Source organism: Muntiacus reevesi, chromosome 2, assembly GCF_963930625.1.
Source record: "Muntiacus reevesi chromosome 2, mMunRee1.1, whole genome shotgun sequence".
Taxonomy (NCBI): Eukaryota; Metazoa; Chordata; class Mammalia; order Artiodactyla; family Cervidae; genus Muntiacus; species Muntiacus reevesi.
Window position 1 is genome coordinate 111820165 of NC_089250.1, and position 19942 is coordinate 111840106.

The following is a 19942-nucleotide window of genomic DNA, read 5'->3' on the forward strand; positions in this document are numbered from 1 at the left end:
AAAATCTTCTGCTTCTATTAAGTCCATATCATTTCTGTTCTTTTTTGTGCCCATCTTTGAATGAAACATTCCCTTGGTATCTCTATTTTCTTAAAGAGATCTCTATTCTTTCCCATTCTATTGTTTTCCTCTATTTCTTTGCATTCTTCACTTAAGAAGGCTTTCTGATCTCTCCTTGCAGTTCTCTGGAACTCTGCATTCAGATGGGCATATCCTTCCTAGCTTTCTCTAGGTAGTCTTAAATTTAAGTTTCCTCAAGTGGCTTCACTGGAAAGATCTGTCCATGCCAAATAGCCCAGGATGAGAGCATGACTTTTTCAGTGTGAGGGGCCCTGAATTCCTGTGGATGAGGGAATGGAGAACTACACCCTGCAGCCCTCACACTGTTTTAAACCAGCATAGAAGCCTCCAGGCTGGTACCGAGGCTGGAGAGCAAAACTCCAGGTAACATCTGGTTAGAGTTCCTCAAGTCACCCAGGCATGAAATACTCCACATCAAATATGACTTCTAACTGTTCCACCAGCTGCAGGGGGACACAGAGACACACGCAGTATTTGAAACACATCTTTTGTCCTAACCCTTCTGAGCTGTAAAACCTGGTACAATTAAGCATCAATTACACATTTATATTTTGCTGGTGAGGAGTGTTACACTTCACAAGTGATGACTGACTGACTGATCTGCTCACCGTGAGACTCAGGACCTGGCACACAGTGTCCCTGCAGTAGCCAACCTGTGAGCGTGTGGCTTCCTCCACTTCTCTTTCCCCATCTCCCTCCTCTGCCCTCATTTTCCTACCTGGGGTGGGGTGGGGTGGGGTGGGGTGGGGGTGGGGGGTGCATCCTCTCCTTTGCTAGTTCTCGTGATAAAAAAACACTATCACAGTTTCTCCATGAAAACATCACGTCAGAAGAACTCTGATTTCTGTCCTTCTCCCCTCTAAAGGGGAAATCTATTTGTTCTTGTTGGAAAATCTCAGAGACCTAAGCGTTGAGAGAGTTTTGTGAGGCTCTCAGCCTCCTGGTTCCCTACCACTTAGAATTCCCTCTTCTCTCTATTTCTTCTCTGAACCCAACCTCCATACAAGGCACATCTCCAGTGTCCTCTCTTTCGGGAAGCCTCTCCTGCACCTCCCGCCTACAGGGAACCCCCTGTCCTTGCAGCTCTCAGCCTCTGGTCCCTGGTTGTGTGCCCTCATCAAACACTCATCAGTGGGCGTACTCATCTCTCTCTGAGGATGGGTATTGTTTTCTTTGGCCAGACTGTGAACTCTCAGAAGGCAGTCGCTGTAGGGAAGCAGAATCCTTTCCCTGGCATTTGAAAATATTGGTATTAATCTTCTAAAGAGCATGCATGCTAAATCTCTTCAGTCTTGCCAGACTCTTTGCAACCTATGCCCGCCAGGGTCCTCTGTCCATGGGATTCTCCAGGTAAGAATACTGGTGTGGGTTGCCATTCCCTTCTCCAGGGGATATTACCAACCCAGGGATCGAACCTGCATCTCTTACGTCTCCTGCATTGGTAGGCAGGTTCTTTACCACTAATGCCACCTGGAATGTCCTTTAATGAGCATATATTTAATCAAATCTAATTGTAGGTTCTTCTAGAGACAGCATCATGCCTACACACTGGCACAGATATCCTAAGATAATTAAATATCTAGCTGATTAACTGGCTGGTGACTGATGGTAGAATTTTCTAAACAGTGGAGTACACAAAACTTGGAAATGCCAGGATATATTTCTTTTTTTCTTTGTGCTTACAGTCTATTCAGTGGGGTAACATAGGATGGTGGCAAGAAGGCAGCAGAAGAGGGGAAAAGGACTTTAGCTGGTACTGAGAAAAGTTCTATCATTTTGATTTCAGAGCTGAGGAGACAGGGGGTAAGCACCAAGTCTAAGGTCAGGCAGTTGGTAATTGTCAAAAGAAGGATAGGCAGAAATCAAACATCTTGTCCAAATCACATATCCAGCAAGTCGCTGATCTGGGGGTGTGACCCTTGCAACTCCACAGTTCACACTTCATGATATCATACAGCACCCTACTATTCAAACTACTCAAAAACAGGACCCCTTAGTGCAAACATAGCCTCATACCCTAGCCCCTGGCTTCCTGTAGGCTTGGCTGGCACTGGCTATCTGCACCCTCCACAGTCCCTTGCTGAAGAAGATGGGGAGTATGAGGAGAAATGAAGCAGCTTGTTTTCTGGTGTTCAGAGAGCAGTGGATGGCGCCCTCTCCTTCACATCCCAAAACTCCTCTGACTTGATCTTATTGCCACACAGACCCAGGGGAAAGCCAGCCATGCAAAAACCAAGGGGAGAGGTTCAGTAGTTGCTGGTCCTTAAAAGGAACATGTTAAGGGTATTCTAGGAATGGCCACCACGATGCCCTCAAGGCCATGAGGTATCTAGCCAGTTGTATCCTGAATTGTCTTTCTCTGCATTTGGTGCTTATCTGAAACTGCTTTATGATCCCCAGTGGACAGAGAGCATTAAAGGGCTCAGTACCCCCGTGACTTTTTCCTATTCTGATTTGGATTAGGTGCAGAGAGTAGGGAGAGCAGTCGTGAGTTGCCTGGCATGGTAGTGGGTAGACTCACTTCTAATGTCCATAGAGATTGCAGAATACCCTTTCATGAAAAAGAGAGATGGAAAGGAAGCCTCCAAAAAGACACAAATCTTAACATTAGCTTACAAGGTGTGGCCCACCTACAATTCTATGATTTGGCTAAAATCAGAGAAGAGCACCCCAATAGCTAAGCCCAGAGTGGGGTGGGTTAGTCTCTAAGATGTGTCTGACTCTTGCATCCCCATGAACTATAGCACACCAGGCTCCTCTATCCATGGGATTTCCCAGGCAAGAATACTGGCGTGGGTAGCCATTCCATGCTCCAGGAGATCTTCCCAACCCAGGGACTGAAGTGGAAATAAGAGGTTATTCCTGTGTGTGGAGAAATGGGGTCTGTAGGGGTTTTGAGTCATCAGACTTTGAATCAGAATCACCTGACTTACTTGCAAAACAAATGCAGATTTGGGAGGCTTATCCCAGATATAAAAATCTGGAGATGGAGTCTAGAAATCTCTCTGTTTAATAAGCTCCCCAGGAGATTCTTAATTAGCTAGCCTTCAGCTAGCAGCTCCTACAAGCTGTTCTCAATTGTCTAAGGCCCCAGCATTGGAGGCCTGGCTCTGTAATTTGTCTGCTAGGTGTCTCTGGAAGGAAACATCAGCATCTGAGTCTCAGTGTCCTCCTTTATAAACCAGGGATGGTGATATTCGCAGAAAGGTCACAGGACTGTGATGAAGATTCATTGAGAGAATGTAAATGATATTTATATTTAGAAATGATATTGCATTTTGTCTAAATTATTGTTTTTGGAACAAAGCTGTGACTTCTGGTGATGCACACATGGAGGCCAACGGCTCATGCAGGTCTCACCTGAGCCGGAGAAAGCATCACTCTGCTTGAAATGCTTGTAAGAGTTAACCTCGGGGGCCTCCTGCCCTTGCTCTCTTCTCTCCACATTCTGTTCTCTTGGGGAATGACCTCAAATTTCACCTATTAATCCTGCCTCTTTATCTTTTCACTGAATGACTCTCCCATCTTCTTAGAAAACTCCAAGCTTTCCGGTGTGGTGATCCTACCCTGCAAAGGGGCACTCTGCCAGCCCAGGGGAAGAGCAAATTTATTTCTTTTCATGCTTCAAGACGTTATTGGCTGCATATTGTTTTAATGCCGTGCATAATTACAGAAACGGCTCTGAAAATCTGTATATTTTATCTGTGTTTTATTATACCCGGAATATTCCCCTTTTTCTTTTACATGAACCAGCTGAAAATATATTTTGGCGTCCTTTATGTCATCTTGAAATTGAATAGCCAATTCTTACTGTAATGAAAATACTTATGCACCAGCCCAGTGATATACAGCCCCACACTCTAATTACAGCTGTGCTTTAATTAACCTGAATTGAAGAGTCTTATCATTAAACTGCTGGTAACTTTGAGTTATGGCTTTTCTTTAATTTAAAGTAGAAAACACAGATAATTAAGCCTCCAGATAATCAAATGCTTGAGGAGAGCTTCAATGTTTTGGGATGTTCCTAAATCTCATTAAATGTCCTTTCTTTATTGATTATTTCTACCTCTGCTGTATCATTGTGTTAAAGGAATAATAGCAGTAAGTTGAGCATGTTCTCACTCACGAGTTTTTCATCTTTTTTTTTTTTTTTTAATTCCAGAAGCTGTAACAAACAAATGCTAAATTCTCTGACAAGGTAGGTCTGAAGGATTTTCTCCTTCTCAGAACATGTTGTCAACATGAAAATCAATCAAGGGGAATATTTACAGACTCGTGTCCAGCTCTTGAGCCAGCTCCAGTGGGCAGAGAAGTTTTACACACCCACTATGTCAGAGTGGGCTAGCTCGCCCATGGAGGGGGCCAGGCCCCAGTGTAAATGCAAATTTGGTCAGTTTAAGACAACAGGGAGGGGGAGGTCCTTGACTAAACCCCTCCTTACAGTGAACTGGAGCTACTTAGGCCTCAGTAGAAATGCAGGTCCCATGTTGGTTTATTAAAGTTTCAAAAGAGTTCGTTAATCTAGTTTTTATGTGAGAAACCATTTCTTTGCAACACTGGCGACAAAGTTTTAATAAAGTAAACACTGTGTAGGACAAATATGTGAGTCAAACTGACCCCAGAGACACCCCAGCTGGAACTTCCAGACAGAGCACTCCTAACCCTCCAGGTTAACACTGTTAAAATGAACTGTCTCAGTTCCCAGAAGCAAAAATGAGAAGCAGGCGGAAAGCAGGGGGCCAGGGGGTGGGGGCCCCAGGAGACAGATGAATGGACTTCCGAGGGAGCACTCAGGTTGATGCCAGTTAAGTCAGGGGGGCTCAACAGCCAAAGAAGGGGGCTTCGCATAGCCCCCCACCACGTCCCCAGTGCACAGGGCTCCTCCAGACCCTGGCAGGTCTGCTGTGTGCGCAGACCACCCCTGCATTAGACACAGGCGGCTTCAACTGCCTTCTTATAGAACCAGCTTCCAATACAAGTCCCGAATCCTCCTGGGCTTTCTATCCTAGGCAGTCCACGTTCCAAAGTACAGAAAATCCCCTGGGACTGCCTCAGGGCTCCAGGACCCAGTGCCTCTGAATGGTTAACTCCTTTCTACAGCAGAATGAGAAATAGCTCTCAAAGAAAGGAACACATGGGAGTTACAATAGGGCATCCATTTTCAGAAAATAACTCCTTCGGAATCAATTACCTATTCGCTTTTCCAGTCCATTTAGCATTTAAACTTCCGCATTGAGACAGGGTGAGAAATCTCAGTAAACAGTCAAACGATTTTGGATTGCTCAGGGTCTGGGCCCGGGGACAGGCAGGATGCACCTGCTGTGCTCACTGATGGCAGTCACTGACAGGTAAACACCAAGCTACTGGGTGCTCTGCCTCCTCTCTGCTGGTCATAGAACAGAAAACTCTGAGGAGCCCAAGAGCCCCCAGGACTGTCCTCCTCAGGTCGCCCTTTCCAGAAGGTGGGTTTGGTTTGCAGGCATGTAGACAGCAAAAAGGAATATCTCCTCTTCCTCAGCCCATTGAGTTCCTAGATCTTCCTGCTTCGTCACAGTTTTTATCAGTGAAACTGAGTTTACCAAAGTCTTTGCTACAGTGTCAAAGGATGGGGCTGCATGTTGCAGCATTTCCAGTCTGTATTTTCATGGGGACAAAGCATCTGTTTGACTTCTGTCCAACATCTGAGCTTCTAGGTGGGGGATCTGAGCCATCATCCTGGTGAAAGCTTCTTGAGGTCTGGGATACCTGGAGCTCCTTACACCATAGCCCTTAAATGATCACCTGTTCTACCTTAAAGGGTCATGCAGGCTAGGGCTACCCCTTGCTCATATCCATCCTGCTGAGCCAGTAGAAGGAGACACTAAGGCTTTTTATTGTTATAATGTGGCAGATGTCCGTCTTGGGGCTAAATTGCTCAGGACTATTAAAAGCCTCTTTGCGTACATTTGGCGCCACATTCCCTCAGCAAATACAGAAAGCACTTTGAACAGCAGCTTCTTTGATGTCTTTATGATCTGACTTGATTGAAAGAAATTAAAATTTCTTTCATCAAGGGGCTAGCAAGACTTGGTCTTGCCCTGGTAAAATCAGAGGCACGGGTTTGTGCCATCCTTCATACAAGTGTCTATATCACAGGGGCATAATTCAAGACATGCAGGAAAAACTGCAGTTCATAATTTAGTGCATATGAAGGATCTAAACCTAAGATTCTCAGAACTGGAGGGAAAGGAAAGTTAGTAGAAACCCCCAAAGCAGGGGCTATATAAAGACCAACTTTCCCCTTCATTGCAGAAGGCTGAGCACAACACACTGGTAATTTTCAATGGCCGCGCTGTGCTGGCTACTGGTGAGATGTTTTTCCTGCAAGGGACACATTGAATGTTCGTGAAAGCCAAAGAGCATACAGTTAATGGTCACTTACTCACAAACAGTAGGGAAGGACAGACCCACAAAGGCACTGGAGAGATATTCTGTGTACATTTCATTTGAGACTCCTTCCAAGTAGTACTTCTGCCACGTGTCTTCCTCAATCTAAGGGAGAAGAACATAGGAAAAGGGTTTAAGATAGGACAATAGACTGTACAAAGTAAAACCGGGTTATCCCATCTGGCAAAAAAATGAATGCACTGGTTGGGCAATGGTGACTCACTTCAACAACCAGGAACACAACCACATGGCCATGTGACACTTTCCATGACCCGAAACTCATAGACTAGCTATCCACTCTAGAGCACCACATCTTCCTATACGATTTCTAAGAATGGGGAAGCATGGGCACTCACCACAATTGATACAATTTTTTGGGAGCAATTTTTAATTGTTACCAAAATTTAGAAAATGCATACTCTTTTTTGTTGTTGTTTAGTCACTAAGTCATGTCCAACTCTTGTGACCTCAAAACTGCAGCACGCCAAGCTTCCCTGTCTTTCACTTTCTCCTGGAGTTTGCTCAAACTCAGGTCCATTGAGTCAACAATGCCATCCAACCATTTTATCCTCTCTTGCCCCCTTCTTCTCCTGCCCTCAATCTTTCCCAGCATCAGGGTCTTTTCCGGTGAGTCAGCTCTTCACATCAGGTGGCCAAAGTACTGAAGCTTCAGCATTAGTCCTTCCAGTGAATATTCAGGGTTGACTTTCTTTAGGATTGACCAGTTTGATCTCCTTGCAGTCCAAGGGACTCTCAAGAATCTTTTCCAGCACCACAATTCAAAAGCATCAGTTCTTTGGCACTCAGCCTTCCTTATGTTGGCGCTATTCCTAAATTAACTCTCACATCCATACGTGACTACTGGAAAAACCATAGCTTTAACTATACGGACCTTTGTTGGCAAAGTGACATCTCTGCTTTTTAATACACTGTCTAGGTTTGTCATAGTTTTCCTTCCAAGGAGCAAGCATCTTTTAACTTCATGGCTGCAGTCACCGTCTGCAGTGATTTTGGAGTGTAATACTTTTTACACAATTTCAATTTAAGTATTCATAGCAAGAAAAAAGTATAGAAGTATATACATACATATGTACAAGAATATCCTTCTATTTGTGAAAAATTAGAAACCAAAAATGGTAGGTTTATACCATGGGATACAGGAAAGCAATTAAAAATGATGATGAAAATTTCTTCATAGAGAAAATTACATTAAAAGACACATTACTAAATAACATGTGTAGTCTGATTCTATTTTTTAAATATCCTGTAATTAACTAAAAGTTTGTAAAGCCATAGAAAAATACAGAAAGCTTCATACCAAGACAGTAACAGTTGTTATCTTTGAGACATAGAATGACTATGAAATATAGAAGTCTGTAGATTTCTGTATAGTCTGAAGGCTTTTGCAATGAGCATTATGTATAACACAAAACAATGTATCTATTTTTACTTTGGGGAAAAAGTAAATTTCTCCAACCCTAACTTGAATATTACTAAAAGTTAAACGTAGTTTCAGAAAGGTCTCAATCCCAATATCATTTACATGTCTTTTTTCCACAATTAATCAAGTTCAACTGGTTTTCCCAACAGTCCTCTTCATGTTCGGCATTTCTGGAAGGGAGTTACCATGGAGTCAACCATTTAAAACTATATAAAGTGAACAGCAACAAGAACACTGAGCCCCTTTGGGAGTTTGGGGATGTCATGGAATCCCAAACCAGGAAAACAAGCAGTCTGTGTGATTCTTGGGTATCTGTAAGCTGCCACCTCCTAAATTCACTTCTACTGGAGGTTAGATTAGGGGGAGGAAGAAAGAGAGCTTCCGAGCCAATCAGTAAAATGACTCTTAATAATGTCCTGTGCTGGTAATGAATGAAATGTATCTTGCTTATGGCTCAATAATCAGTTAAGTGGGGGAGATAAAGGAGACTTGGAAATAGTAGGAAATGCACACCTACTATCTACTTGGTGACACTCTGAAATACAAAAGCTAGGAATAATTTAGAAATAAATTGACTGCTCCCTGCTTCTCTGCTATTTGTCTGCTTTGTGCTAGGGCTGGGTGATTAAATCATGTGGGTTAACTCCGTTAGTTTGAGCTGCTTCTAACCTACTCCCACACATTAGACATGTACTATGCAGCATTGCTGGGTATGGTTATTCATCTACACATTAGTCTTCCCCAAAGTAGGGTCTTTTAAAAAAAGAAAACAAAGAAAGGACTCAACCAGTTCTATTGCTAAATTTTATGATTTACTTAAAATTAACTGCTATGTGTTTAGCTAAGCACAAACTTTTTAATCTCTCCCATTCATAAGACTTTATTTTTCCAAAAACATATTCTTGACTTCATAAGCAAAGGTCATCAATGCTAACGAATCTAAAGAAAGTTTAGTCTGCATTAGTAAATAGTTTGAAATATATAATATTTGGGACACTATATTATCATAATTTTTATTGGTAAATAGGATACTACCTGATGGATTGCCAGTTATATATCCTTATAGTTGAGTTTCATGGGCAAATAGTTTTCTTGAAGTACAATTCAGCTTATTCTTTTAGCAGGGATATTCCTTTTATAATATATTGCTTATGTTGCTAATTTAAATATTCTACTTGATTTTTAAAAAGAACGAAAATATGAAACTTTATCTTAATTATTATTAATTGTTGACACTATTCCTAAATTAATACGGTTTTAATTTGGCTCTTTTGGTTATGATCACTATTTTCATGCTTCTATGGCCTAATGGAACTACCTTTGAGACCAAATTTTATTGCAGGTTCATCATTAAACTTCTTAAATTTAGGTAGAAACAAATTCTTTGTAGAATATCAGTATTACTGTTTTTTTGAAATTAGCATACACTTTTTCATTGATTCATCCCTTCAGCAAATATTTATTGAGCATAATTTGTGTCTTAAGAGTCGTTCCAGTTACTGATTGAATTTTATTTAAACTGGCATACATTTTTATTTCCCAGAAAAAGCACAACATAAACCTAGAATCTGCCTGCAGTGCAGGAAACGCAGGAGACTTGTGTTCAATCCCTGGGTCAGGAAGATTCCCTGGAGGAGGGCATGGCAACCCACTCCAGAAGGGGTGACAGAGGATGAGATGGTTGGATGACATCACCGACTCTACAGACTTGACTTTGAGTAAGCTCTTGGAGTTGGTGATGGACAGGGAAGCCTGGCATGCTGCAGTCCATGGAGTCGCAAAGAGTTGGACACGACTGAGCAAATGAACTGACAGACATATGCAGATTCTCAGATGGTATCTACAGCGTGAGGGGGAGCAGCATTGAATGGCCAGTCTAAAAGCTGAGGAGTTTCAAGTCATTGTCATAACCCTTTCAGATTTCTGTATCTTTAACACAGTCTCCTTATTGATAACAAGTTTTTCAGGTTCTAATAAATGTTCCCATAAAAAAGAAAACCCCGCTGAAAATGACTTAAATGGTAAAATGGTAAATTTTTTGTTGTATGTATTTTACCACAGTTAATTTACAAGATGATACTATAACATAAGAAGAATCAGTAATTATAATAAACACTTAACACCCTTTAATCCTTAAGGGCAAGAATGGCAAGTTGTGACAGATCAATGACAGGAACAGGCCAATCACATCAGGAGAGTCAGGGAGCCAGCAACCAGCCTTATGACACTGTAACGTGTCACCAGCTGAGACAACAGAACATCAACCTTCATCCCGAGGCAAGGGCTTCAACTACCCCGTCTTATCAAAGTTTACTTTTATAATTCTCAAGCATGGCACCTTTCACTTATTTTGAAAAGAGCCAAAGCAAAAGTGCACATCCCTTTTACTTTTGTCATCAGTAATAAGATACATTATTAGAAAAGGAAAAATTAGTGTGAAATACATTGAGTTGAAAAACTTGGCATTGTTCAATGACAGTGAACAAAGAGATCTAGAGAGAGTACAGTGAGTTATTGTCATTATGAGTCCCGTTAACAGATGATAAAACAGAGGCACAGAGAAGTTAAGTAACCCACTAAAGGTCACAAAGCCAATGAGTGGTATAAACAGGATTCAGAGCTCATGCTATTAACCACCCCCCAAATTATCTCTTGCTAGAGACTGAAGAGATAAATGTATAAGGAAGCAATGGTTCTAGAATTTTGGTGGACTTGAAGGGTTTGCTAAATATAAAAGATTTGCTAAACATTACCTAAGAGGAAAATACCAGAACAGAAGTTCCTCAAGCACTCAATATCTTAAACCCTGGAGCCCCTGACTTTATAAGACGCCAGTGAGAAATAATATTGATTTTAAGTTGAGCTGAAAGGAGAGTTCAGGCCTTCTCTCAGAGCATGATGACATCATTTCTATTCTATAAAATGGAACCATCCAAGCCTACAACTTCTTTCCTGAAATAGTACATGCTGTTCTCCACATTTGTGTTGTCGACATATTTTTAACTGTAATGTGAATACATACTTTCCAGCAGAGAAATGGAGGAATGGGAGCAAAATGACTTAGGTAAAGGTGCCAAAATTAATTTGCCAGCCATTCAGCAATCAGTCAAAGGCGAAGCATTTCCTGGGGCAGCAATTTCTCTGCTGGCTGTCACATCAGACTCCTGCTGCTTTAGAAGAGCACCTAGCAAAGATGAGCAGGTGATGTGCTCTGGGTCCTTATTCATCAAATACTCACAGATCTTCAGTGAGAAAAGAGAACCAAGCCGTGGGGCTCGCTCGTCCACACTTCTCATGGTCTTATTTATCTGCCCTTCATTATCTAATTTTTCAACCAGTCTAGTTCAGTCCCTTAAGTAAATGGTTGTACACCGATCCACGGCTGACTGCTTCATCATCAAAGGTACCATCCAACTGGAAACATCAGCCTTGGCTCTGGGGGAAGTAACACCTTCTTGATCTCAGATTCTGCATGTGTTACTAATGGTAGGTCAGTAACGACACCTTTTATATTTTATGCTTTCTCTGATTAGAGTGAAACTGTGTTTCTCTAATGCTAACAACCCGGTGAATGTGAAAAATCAACCTTCCCAGCTGGGGTATGTTATGATCACTGTGATTTCTGTTTCCAGCGAAGAGTCTGAATAACCATATTGATTATGGCTAAATAATTTTGCAAAAGTCTGTCCCTACCTCCAGAGTCATGTAAATGATTCCAAAGACTATCATATCTCAACCCTTACTTAATTGAAAACAAGTACATTGTTTTAATCCAAATATATGTTATGTTGTGCACATCAAAAATAACGAACTAAGAGGAAATTATAAAAACCAAGGGCCATTATGTTAATAGCTGCAATAAGAGGAGGTGAGTCATAACAAACACACCAGCATCACCTAAAATTGAGAGTAGAAAGCTATTGTAATAGCAGGTATTTATCACATTTATGATTTTTTAAAAAGCCTATCTAAATTCTTGATATTCTTCCTTTAAAGGATGCATAGCTTTCAATCATAAGTCTTTAACTAGAATTAACTGCATCTGAATATGTGTGCATATAAATTATAGAGTACTTTATCTCTGTCATTTGTAATGTGACAGTCTAAAACACAGTGCTGAGATAGGAACTGGCTAATGTATCTTTAATCCCACAAAACATATTTATTCCCACAAAAAAGAGGGAACCCCCCCAAAATGTGTCAAGCTCTTAATTACAATTTTTTAAAAAAGGGATCAGCACTGGTGGGCTCTAAGCTGGTCACTAAAATGAGTGGGGTCCTTTGTCCACATCCCTCAACAGCATACTTTGCCACTTGGAAAAACTGGATTCAATGCTGCATCTAATCATTTCTTGCTGGAAAGAAAAACGTTAAGAACAAGTGAATGTTAAGAAGACTATCACTGACACAATTCCTGGATCGTCTCTTTCCTCCTTTATTTCCCTCTATGTTCCAATGTTAACAAACTTGCCCCAGTTTTTACTAGTGGGCATGCAACTCTTCCTCCCTCTCTTCCTAGCCTCCACACTGTTCTATATAATCACAAGTCCTAAAATTGACTCATAGAATTAAAAACAAAATGTTTGAGTCTTACTAGCTCAGGTTCTCATGAGTGCCAGAACAGAGAATGCCTCCCTGCACAGCTTTCCAGGGGCGGAAGAAACAGGTGATACAGTTGAAATGACAGGAAAGAAGCAGAAGAGATGGGAAACCAATGGTGATTTGCACCTTTTCAGAATATATCTCTCCTCTGCGCCAAATTGCATATCAACGCTATGCTTCTTGGATGTGGCCTCAGGCCGGCTGCCCTTCCTAGAGCAGCATTGGATTTCAGGGACCCCATAATGATTTGGCATTCCACCATTATGGCCTATTTCAGATTGCATTTTCCAGAATGAGAGGATAGGACCAAAGGATCTCAGATTGTTCAAACGCTTCAGGATAATGTCAATTAAAATACATTATTTGGGATTTGATGGAATACCAGATAATTGGTTGCTTCAGCATTGAAAGAATAAATAAACAACTCCAAAGACAAATTTTGGCATGGACTTGAGCCAAATCTCTTATTCCCAGACTAGTGGGCTGCAGACTATCAAGTGAGATTTCTTCCATCAGGCATTACAGGGGAAAAAAAAAATCAGTCCACGTGAAGTGTGCAGAGAGAGGTTAATAACACCACAGAACACAGGGCATTTCCCACCTCCACCCCACCTCCCATGTTACTCCAGTTCAGATTATTTCTGAAAACACAGAAACAAAGAATTCCAGAGGAACTGCAGTTAAAGGATGGGTTAGCAGAAAGAGTGATATAAGAACTTTTAAAAAGAATTACTACTTATAATTTCAGAAAGTATCACCTATGCGGCAGGAAACTGGTAATGTTTTTCAATACATATTTGTCTACCCTTTCCTTCTTTTCCTCTTCAATGCAGAAAAGGTATTTATGCTTAAGTGATGTCAGACCTTTTTAAAGATGGGCCTATTCACTATCTGTCCAAATAGAACTTGGTTTTGCAATCTTAATAATAGTTAAGAACATTCTCATTTGTACTTCAAATAATAAGGCTCTTAAAATACTACTAAAAATAATTCTCATCTGGGTAGGGCAAGCAGCAAGTGAGTGTTCTCAAGCAGACACCTGCCGAGCAATCCTCAGGAGAGTAATCCAGTCCCTGGCAGGCAGGGTTTTCCAGAACAGCCTCTCAACCCATTTGGGGTAAGAGACTGGGTCTTGTTTCTATTTCTAATACTCATTGTTTGGCAGACTCAAACTTCTGCAAAAATGTAACAGAAATGAACTTCTAAAAAAAAGAATAGAGGAGAGATGCAAAGTACAAGTCCAAAACTTTTATCATTAGATTCAACCAATATAAAATGAATTTGTTAAGGATTTAGGAACTTAGAAGTTCCTAAGCACTTCCTCTCATTTCCTGTACTTAACTCTTCCTAGAGGCAAACAGTTCACAGCACCCATCCACAGACTGCATTTGCAGTTATACTGGTCCCACTCTATCTTACAAACCTTACTTCTCACAATTTTCCCCAAATTCTAGTAGAGCAGGATTATTCCCAACCAAGATTTCCCAAGGTAAACTCAACAGAACTTGCTAACAAGTGTCATCTTGAACATAAGAGAGTGAACAGGGAGTCCTGTCAGTCCCCATTAAAATGTAGGTTTTTTTAAAGGCAGAAAAATTCATCTAAGTCTGTAGTGCCTGGAACAGTGAATGGAACACAGCAGTAGCTCAATATTTGTTGAATGGATGATAAAATATATTTGGGAAGCAGTGGATTTCACAAAGCCAAACTGGGACTTTCCTTAGTGCAATGCAGAGTACTTCACTTGTTACTATGAGTTTTAAATCTCCATAGCAGGAAACGTGATGCTTAGTTACTTGGAATCCTTTATTTCAAGGAGGAGCTGATGGAGACCAGGATGCTATTCTTAACATTCCCTCTCCCTGATCTCCCCACCACTTTGTTTCCCCTATTCTACTGTCAGAATCCAACTCTTGCTGTGAAATTCCCATCATATGCCACCTCATCTGTGTGGTCTTCCCTGGGTTCCCTAATTTGAAGTGCTCTGTCCTGCCTTAATAGGAACACGATCATGCCCACCTCTGGGGAGCTTGGGAGGGCTAAATGAGTTGATGGATAAAGAACACTTAGAACACTCCCTGACTTGCAGGAAACACTCAGGACACATTAGCTATTGTTAGCTACCATCACAGCATCTGAGACGCCTAATGACTGGCAAGGACTATAATAAAGTAACAAGCTCCTCCCCAATGCATTCAACTTTGTATCTTCTAGAACAAGCAGCATACTACCCTATCAGGTGCTTCTAAGAAGTACTTAATTAATATTTGTCAAATTGAACTGAGCAAGGCAAAACTGGAGAAAGAGACAAAGAAGTCGAATTTTTCTAGGCATCCAATGACAAGTCAGTACTGATAATTTCATAACATTTAGTGTTAACCATAAAAGAAAGCAATTTGTGCCTCTGAATGCTGAAAAATTCTATATTCTTGGTATCTCATAGGGGATGTGTATAATTGAGTGATTTTTTAAACTTCCCAGAACTTACTGAGCAATACATTACTGGGAAATTTTGTCATCACAGAACATCTTGGGCTACTTAGTAAGTGGTTTATGGTTTTCTAAATTTTAGATCCAATACCTTAGAGACTTGAATATGAAAGGAAGGACTCTGAGGAACTGGTGCATTTGCCACCAATCTAATAGAAGTTCTTCTTCCTACTAGCTACAGTCCCACCACCCTGCCTGCAAAAAGGAGTCCCCTTTGCTCTGTCCATGACTATACTCTCTTTCCCATGTGACCCAGCCCTCAGTCTTCTTATTTCACTCTCTGAATTTCAATGTAGGATCAAACAACAATTCAGCAGGAAATAGAGTCCAGCAAAGGCTGTACTTGGCAATTCCATTGCTCCTAAAACTGAGGTCAAAAACAACTGTTGGCTATTAATTAACTAATTAATTAATTAAGAACTGGGAGAAAAGGAAGGACTTAGAGAAGCACTTGAATCAGCACAGGAGGTTGCTTCTGATGAGACAAATCACTGGAGAATTACCCACGCTTTTAGAAAATCTTCAGTATCTTAGACTGTATTTTAGTTTGGGGAGAATCTCACTGAATTCACTGATGTTAATACAGGATAATTTCTTACCAGTGGGCACATTTAAGGCTGTGAGTCCAGTGCTTCCCAGACTCTGATGAAAATGTGTTGTCTGTAGTCCTAGAGTGAGGTCTAAGATCCTGCATTTATAACAAGCTCATAGATAACATCAATACTCCCCAAATATGGATCACACTTAAGAGTAGCAGAGGTACTCCCAAAGAGAGTGAAGAACAGGGAACAAGTATTCTCCATTATGCCTTTGAGGACCAGGGAATCAATCATGGCCTAGCAGACTTGAGTAAGAGATGAAAAAGGATGCTTTCTACAAGTATCACTAAATACTGGAGCCAGTTACAGTGAAAGCTCGTGGATAATTAAACACAAGATGGGTATCCCAGTGTTTTGTCTGTTGTAGTCATTAGTCTAAACAATATTTCAGGAATCCAGATTTATCTACTTAGTCTCTCTCCATTGATCCAGTGACCCCAATGATAGCTTAGCCTCCATTTCAATGTGGGCTGGGTAAAGAGAGAACAATGACATGGCTGTATTTAATTCAATTAAAATGAAACTTTCAGAAAATGGCTCTAATTTGTATCCCTAATTTTTATTCAACTTTTCTACTTTAGGTCAAAGTGTTGACTGTGAGGATAAAAATTCTTGCCAACTCAGTCCTGTTTTAGTGACAGCAGATTCTGGATACTTACGTCTCCTATCACTGTACAATACAGCCTAATAAAGTCGGGCCAAAGAGACTAGATTTCATTTCAGAGCAAAGGGTTTCAGCCATAAACTTTAGCCTTTTCTGGCTGAACAGAGCCATTCAAGCCACGAGCATAAATTCTGCTAGTTTTAGGTATCAGGATGATTGGGAAGCCAAATGGGTTATTTGTGAGCCAGGTATCCAGGGCAGAGGCACCCGCTTTATTGTGTATTCATTGTTATCTAGAAAATCTCTTGCCAGCTAGAGAATATTTTCACAGGAAGTTAAAATGACTTCAGAAATTCCCCTCTGTGGCTTCCTAGAGTGGATTTTGGGCCTCATCAAGAAGATATTTGGTTCAGAGATTGAAGGTGGACAGCTTATAAAATTGCTTAGGCATTTAGCTGGGCTTAGCAGTTTCTTTTTAAGAGGACCCCTGATCCTGAGTGCAGTAGCAAGGCAGGAAGTAACAAAGTACATGCAACCTCTGAGTTCAAATCCCATCTCACTGAATGCCCCAGGTCAAATTGTATAACCTCTCCAAGCCTTGATCCCCTCACCTGAAAAATAAGAACAACAATAGTACCTACTTCTTAGGAAGATAGATGAAATGAAGTGATCCCTGTAAAGCACTAATGTAGTACCTGACAAATATCTAATGTTTGCTGAGTGGTTGCTATGTGATAGGTACACTCGTGGTTTAATCACATTAAAAGATGGCACTTATTGGACGTGTACCCTGTAGATGTTCTATAAATGTTCTAGCATTATAAATAATGAATGTTCATGATGGTAATGACGTTGTTGATTGTGATGATGCTGATGCTACTGATGATGATGGTGATGATGCCGATGATGGTGATTATGAGGACATCTCTATCACTCACACAAAGGAACATAACTAGTTAGATGCAGGACCACTGATTCGCGTGGCTTAGCTGCTGGTAGAAACACCTGAAACATCACTAATCATCCAATGATCCTCTAAATTGAGGAGAAAAACTAAGTAGCTTGAGTATATCCCCTAAAGATAGCAGTATTCCCTGGAGGTCTTCCTTCTTCCTCCCCTTCCCACATTCACTCTGAATAGATAAGATGATAAGAGAGACATTAGGTATTTGAAAGAACTGACTGTCTCCCCAAATGGGAGAAAGGTCATATATGATCAGAAAGGTCATATGTAATCTGATATAGAAAGATCCAGTCTGGTCTCCTGAAAGGACCCCTGAGGGAAAAAAAACCCTGATGGGTTGACTGGATTAGCTACTTCTGGTCTCTGGGCTTGACTTCTGCCCACATCCCTCTAAGACTCACTAGATTCTACTCTTGTTATAGTTCAGTATTCCCAGAAAATTTCCAGGATGATGTCCTCCAGTTGGTATAAGATGAGAAGAAAAAGAAGACTTGTGATGATACTTTTTGGTCAGGGAAAGGTCTCTCTGTCCCTATGCTCATTGGTCCCACAAGCAAGTTCAAGTCCATCAGTTCAGTTCAATTTCTCAGTCATGTCCGACTCTTTGTGACCCCATGGACTGCAGCTTGCCAGGCCTCCCGGTCCATCACCAACTCCCAGAGTTTACTCCAACTCATGTCCATTGAGTCGGTGATGCCATCCAACCATCTCATCCTCTGTCGTCACCTTCTCTGCCTGCCTTCAATCTTTCCCAGCATCAGAGTCTCTTCAAATGAGTCAGCTCTTTGTATCAGGTGGCCAAAGTATCGGAGTTTCAGCTTCAACATCAGTCCTTCCAAAAACATTCAGGACTGATTTCCTTTAGGATGGACTGGTTGGATCTCCTTGCAGTCCAAAGGACTCTCAAGAGTCTTCTCCAACACCACAGTTCAAAAGCATCAATTCTTTGGTGCTCAGCTTTCTTTATAGTCCAACTCTCACATCCATACATGACTACTGGAAAAACCACAGCCTTGACCAAAAGGACCTTTGTTGGCAAAGTAATGTCTGTGCTTTTTAATATGCTGTCTATAGTATATATCAGTACTCCAGGCAGGACCCAGGAGGTTGCTACACTCTCAGATTTCTCCATAGGTGACACATCTCAGCATACAGCTGCTATCCTTCCAGAAACTGCCACTGCAGGGCTCTGTCCTGGGCAGGGCTGCTCTTGCTAGTTGGAAGTTCATTACATATGGAAAAGAACAGTCAGCAAATCTCCATTCACTGAGAAACCTGGGAAAAGCCAGACAGGCACACACAGGTTTCACCTGTATATGCAGATAAAAGCTTCTAGCTGTGGGGTAGGGGTGGGTTTTTGGCAGAGAATTGAGGTATTTAAAGGACCCAGTGTCACTTAGGCTAATGAATAATGCTGCAGTCCTGGAAACTGTATTCAGGCAGAAAATTCTGCTAATTCTGTATCTCACCACAAAGAATCCCAGAGACTTCCCCAATTTCAGTCATTTACAAAGATGTTGGCAACACAAAATCATAAGTAATCAAAGGTAGGTTGCCTTGACACCACTTTAGGGGCTAGTTTTAAAGTTCACCCCTCTGTGTTCTCCCATCAGTGGTCCAATCCTAATCCAGTATCAGGTCTCACTGCAAACCCAAACCATACCACTCTTAAGAAGGATAAAGAGGGTGAGTGCCATCATATATTGGTAATTTTTCAACAGTCTGCTAGGCTCTTCCACTTCTCACAGTGGGTAGTATGAAGTCCAGAAAGCTTAAGCAAGCAGTGCAAGGTCTTACAACAAATCATGTTCTAAATTAGAGCCTTACAACCACTCCCACTACCCTAGGCCTCTGCCCATCACGCAGCTTCACAATTCCGTTCACATTCCATGATTGAGGGACAGCAGGAAGGGAGAGGATGTGGGGGCACATTTGAATAGCAGCATGTTCCATGGATCTACTTGGACAGGGAGACACCATCCAAGATTTGTGGATGATCAAGTCTAATACTTCATCCAAATTCTGAAAGAGGCACCAAATATTCCTCTTTCTCTGGTTCTTTCCTCACTAAATTTAAGGAGAAGAAAAATATAACCAACCATTAAAATAAAAGGACTTCTCATCGCCAACAAGAAACCAATATAAAGTCCTTAAGAAATGATATTTATTTTGTCACAGTCTGTGCTATGCTATCGGAGAAGGCAATGGCACCCCACTCCAGTACTCTTGCCTGGAAAATCCCATGGACGGAGGAGCCTGGTGGGCTGCAACCCATGGGGCTGCGAAGAGTCGGACATGACTGAGCAACTTCAGTTTCACTTTTCACTTTCATGAATTGGAGAAGGAAATGGCAACCCACTCCAGTGTTCTTGCTTGGAGAATCCCAGGGACAGGGGAGCCTGGTGGGCTGCTGTCTATGGGGTCGCACAGAGTTGGACACAACTAAAGCAACTTAGCAGCAGCAGCAGCAGTGCTATGCTATGCCACTTCAGTTGCATCTGACTCTTTGTGACCCTTTAGATTGTAGCCCACCAGGCTCCTCTATCCATGGGATTTCTCCAGGCAAGAAAACTGGTGTGGGTTGCCATGCCCTTTTCCAGGGGATCTTCCTGACCCAGGGATTGAACCCACATCTCGCACATTTCCTGCACTGGCAAGCGGGTTCTTTGCCACTGACGCCACTTGGGAAGCCCCATTGTCACAGTCTAGGGGGAAAGAAGAAACTGATTAAATCC

The 19942-nt window shown here is 41.6% G+C and overlaps 1 protein-coding gene across 8 annotated transcripts in view; it reads right to left on the reverse strand.

Moving 5' to 3' along the window:
• KCNMA1 (potassium calcium-activated channel subfamily M alpha 1) overlaps positions 1-19942 on the reverse strand; it is a 748269-nt gene that overhangs the window by 172160 nt on the left and 556167 nt on the right. For all 8 annotated transcript variants that reach the window (XM_065922697.1, XM_065922687.1, XM_065922690.1 and 5 more), the window contains one exon: positions 6503-6612. In XM_065922697.1, coding sequence (XP_065778769.1) covers positions 6503-6612 — 110 coding nt within the window. The remainder of the gene's footprint in view (positions 1-6502; positions 6613-19942) is intronic.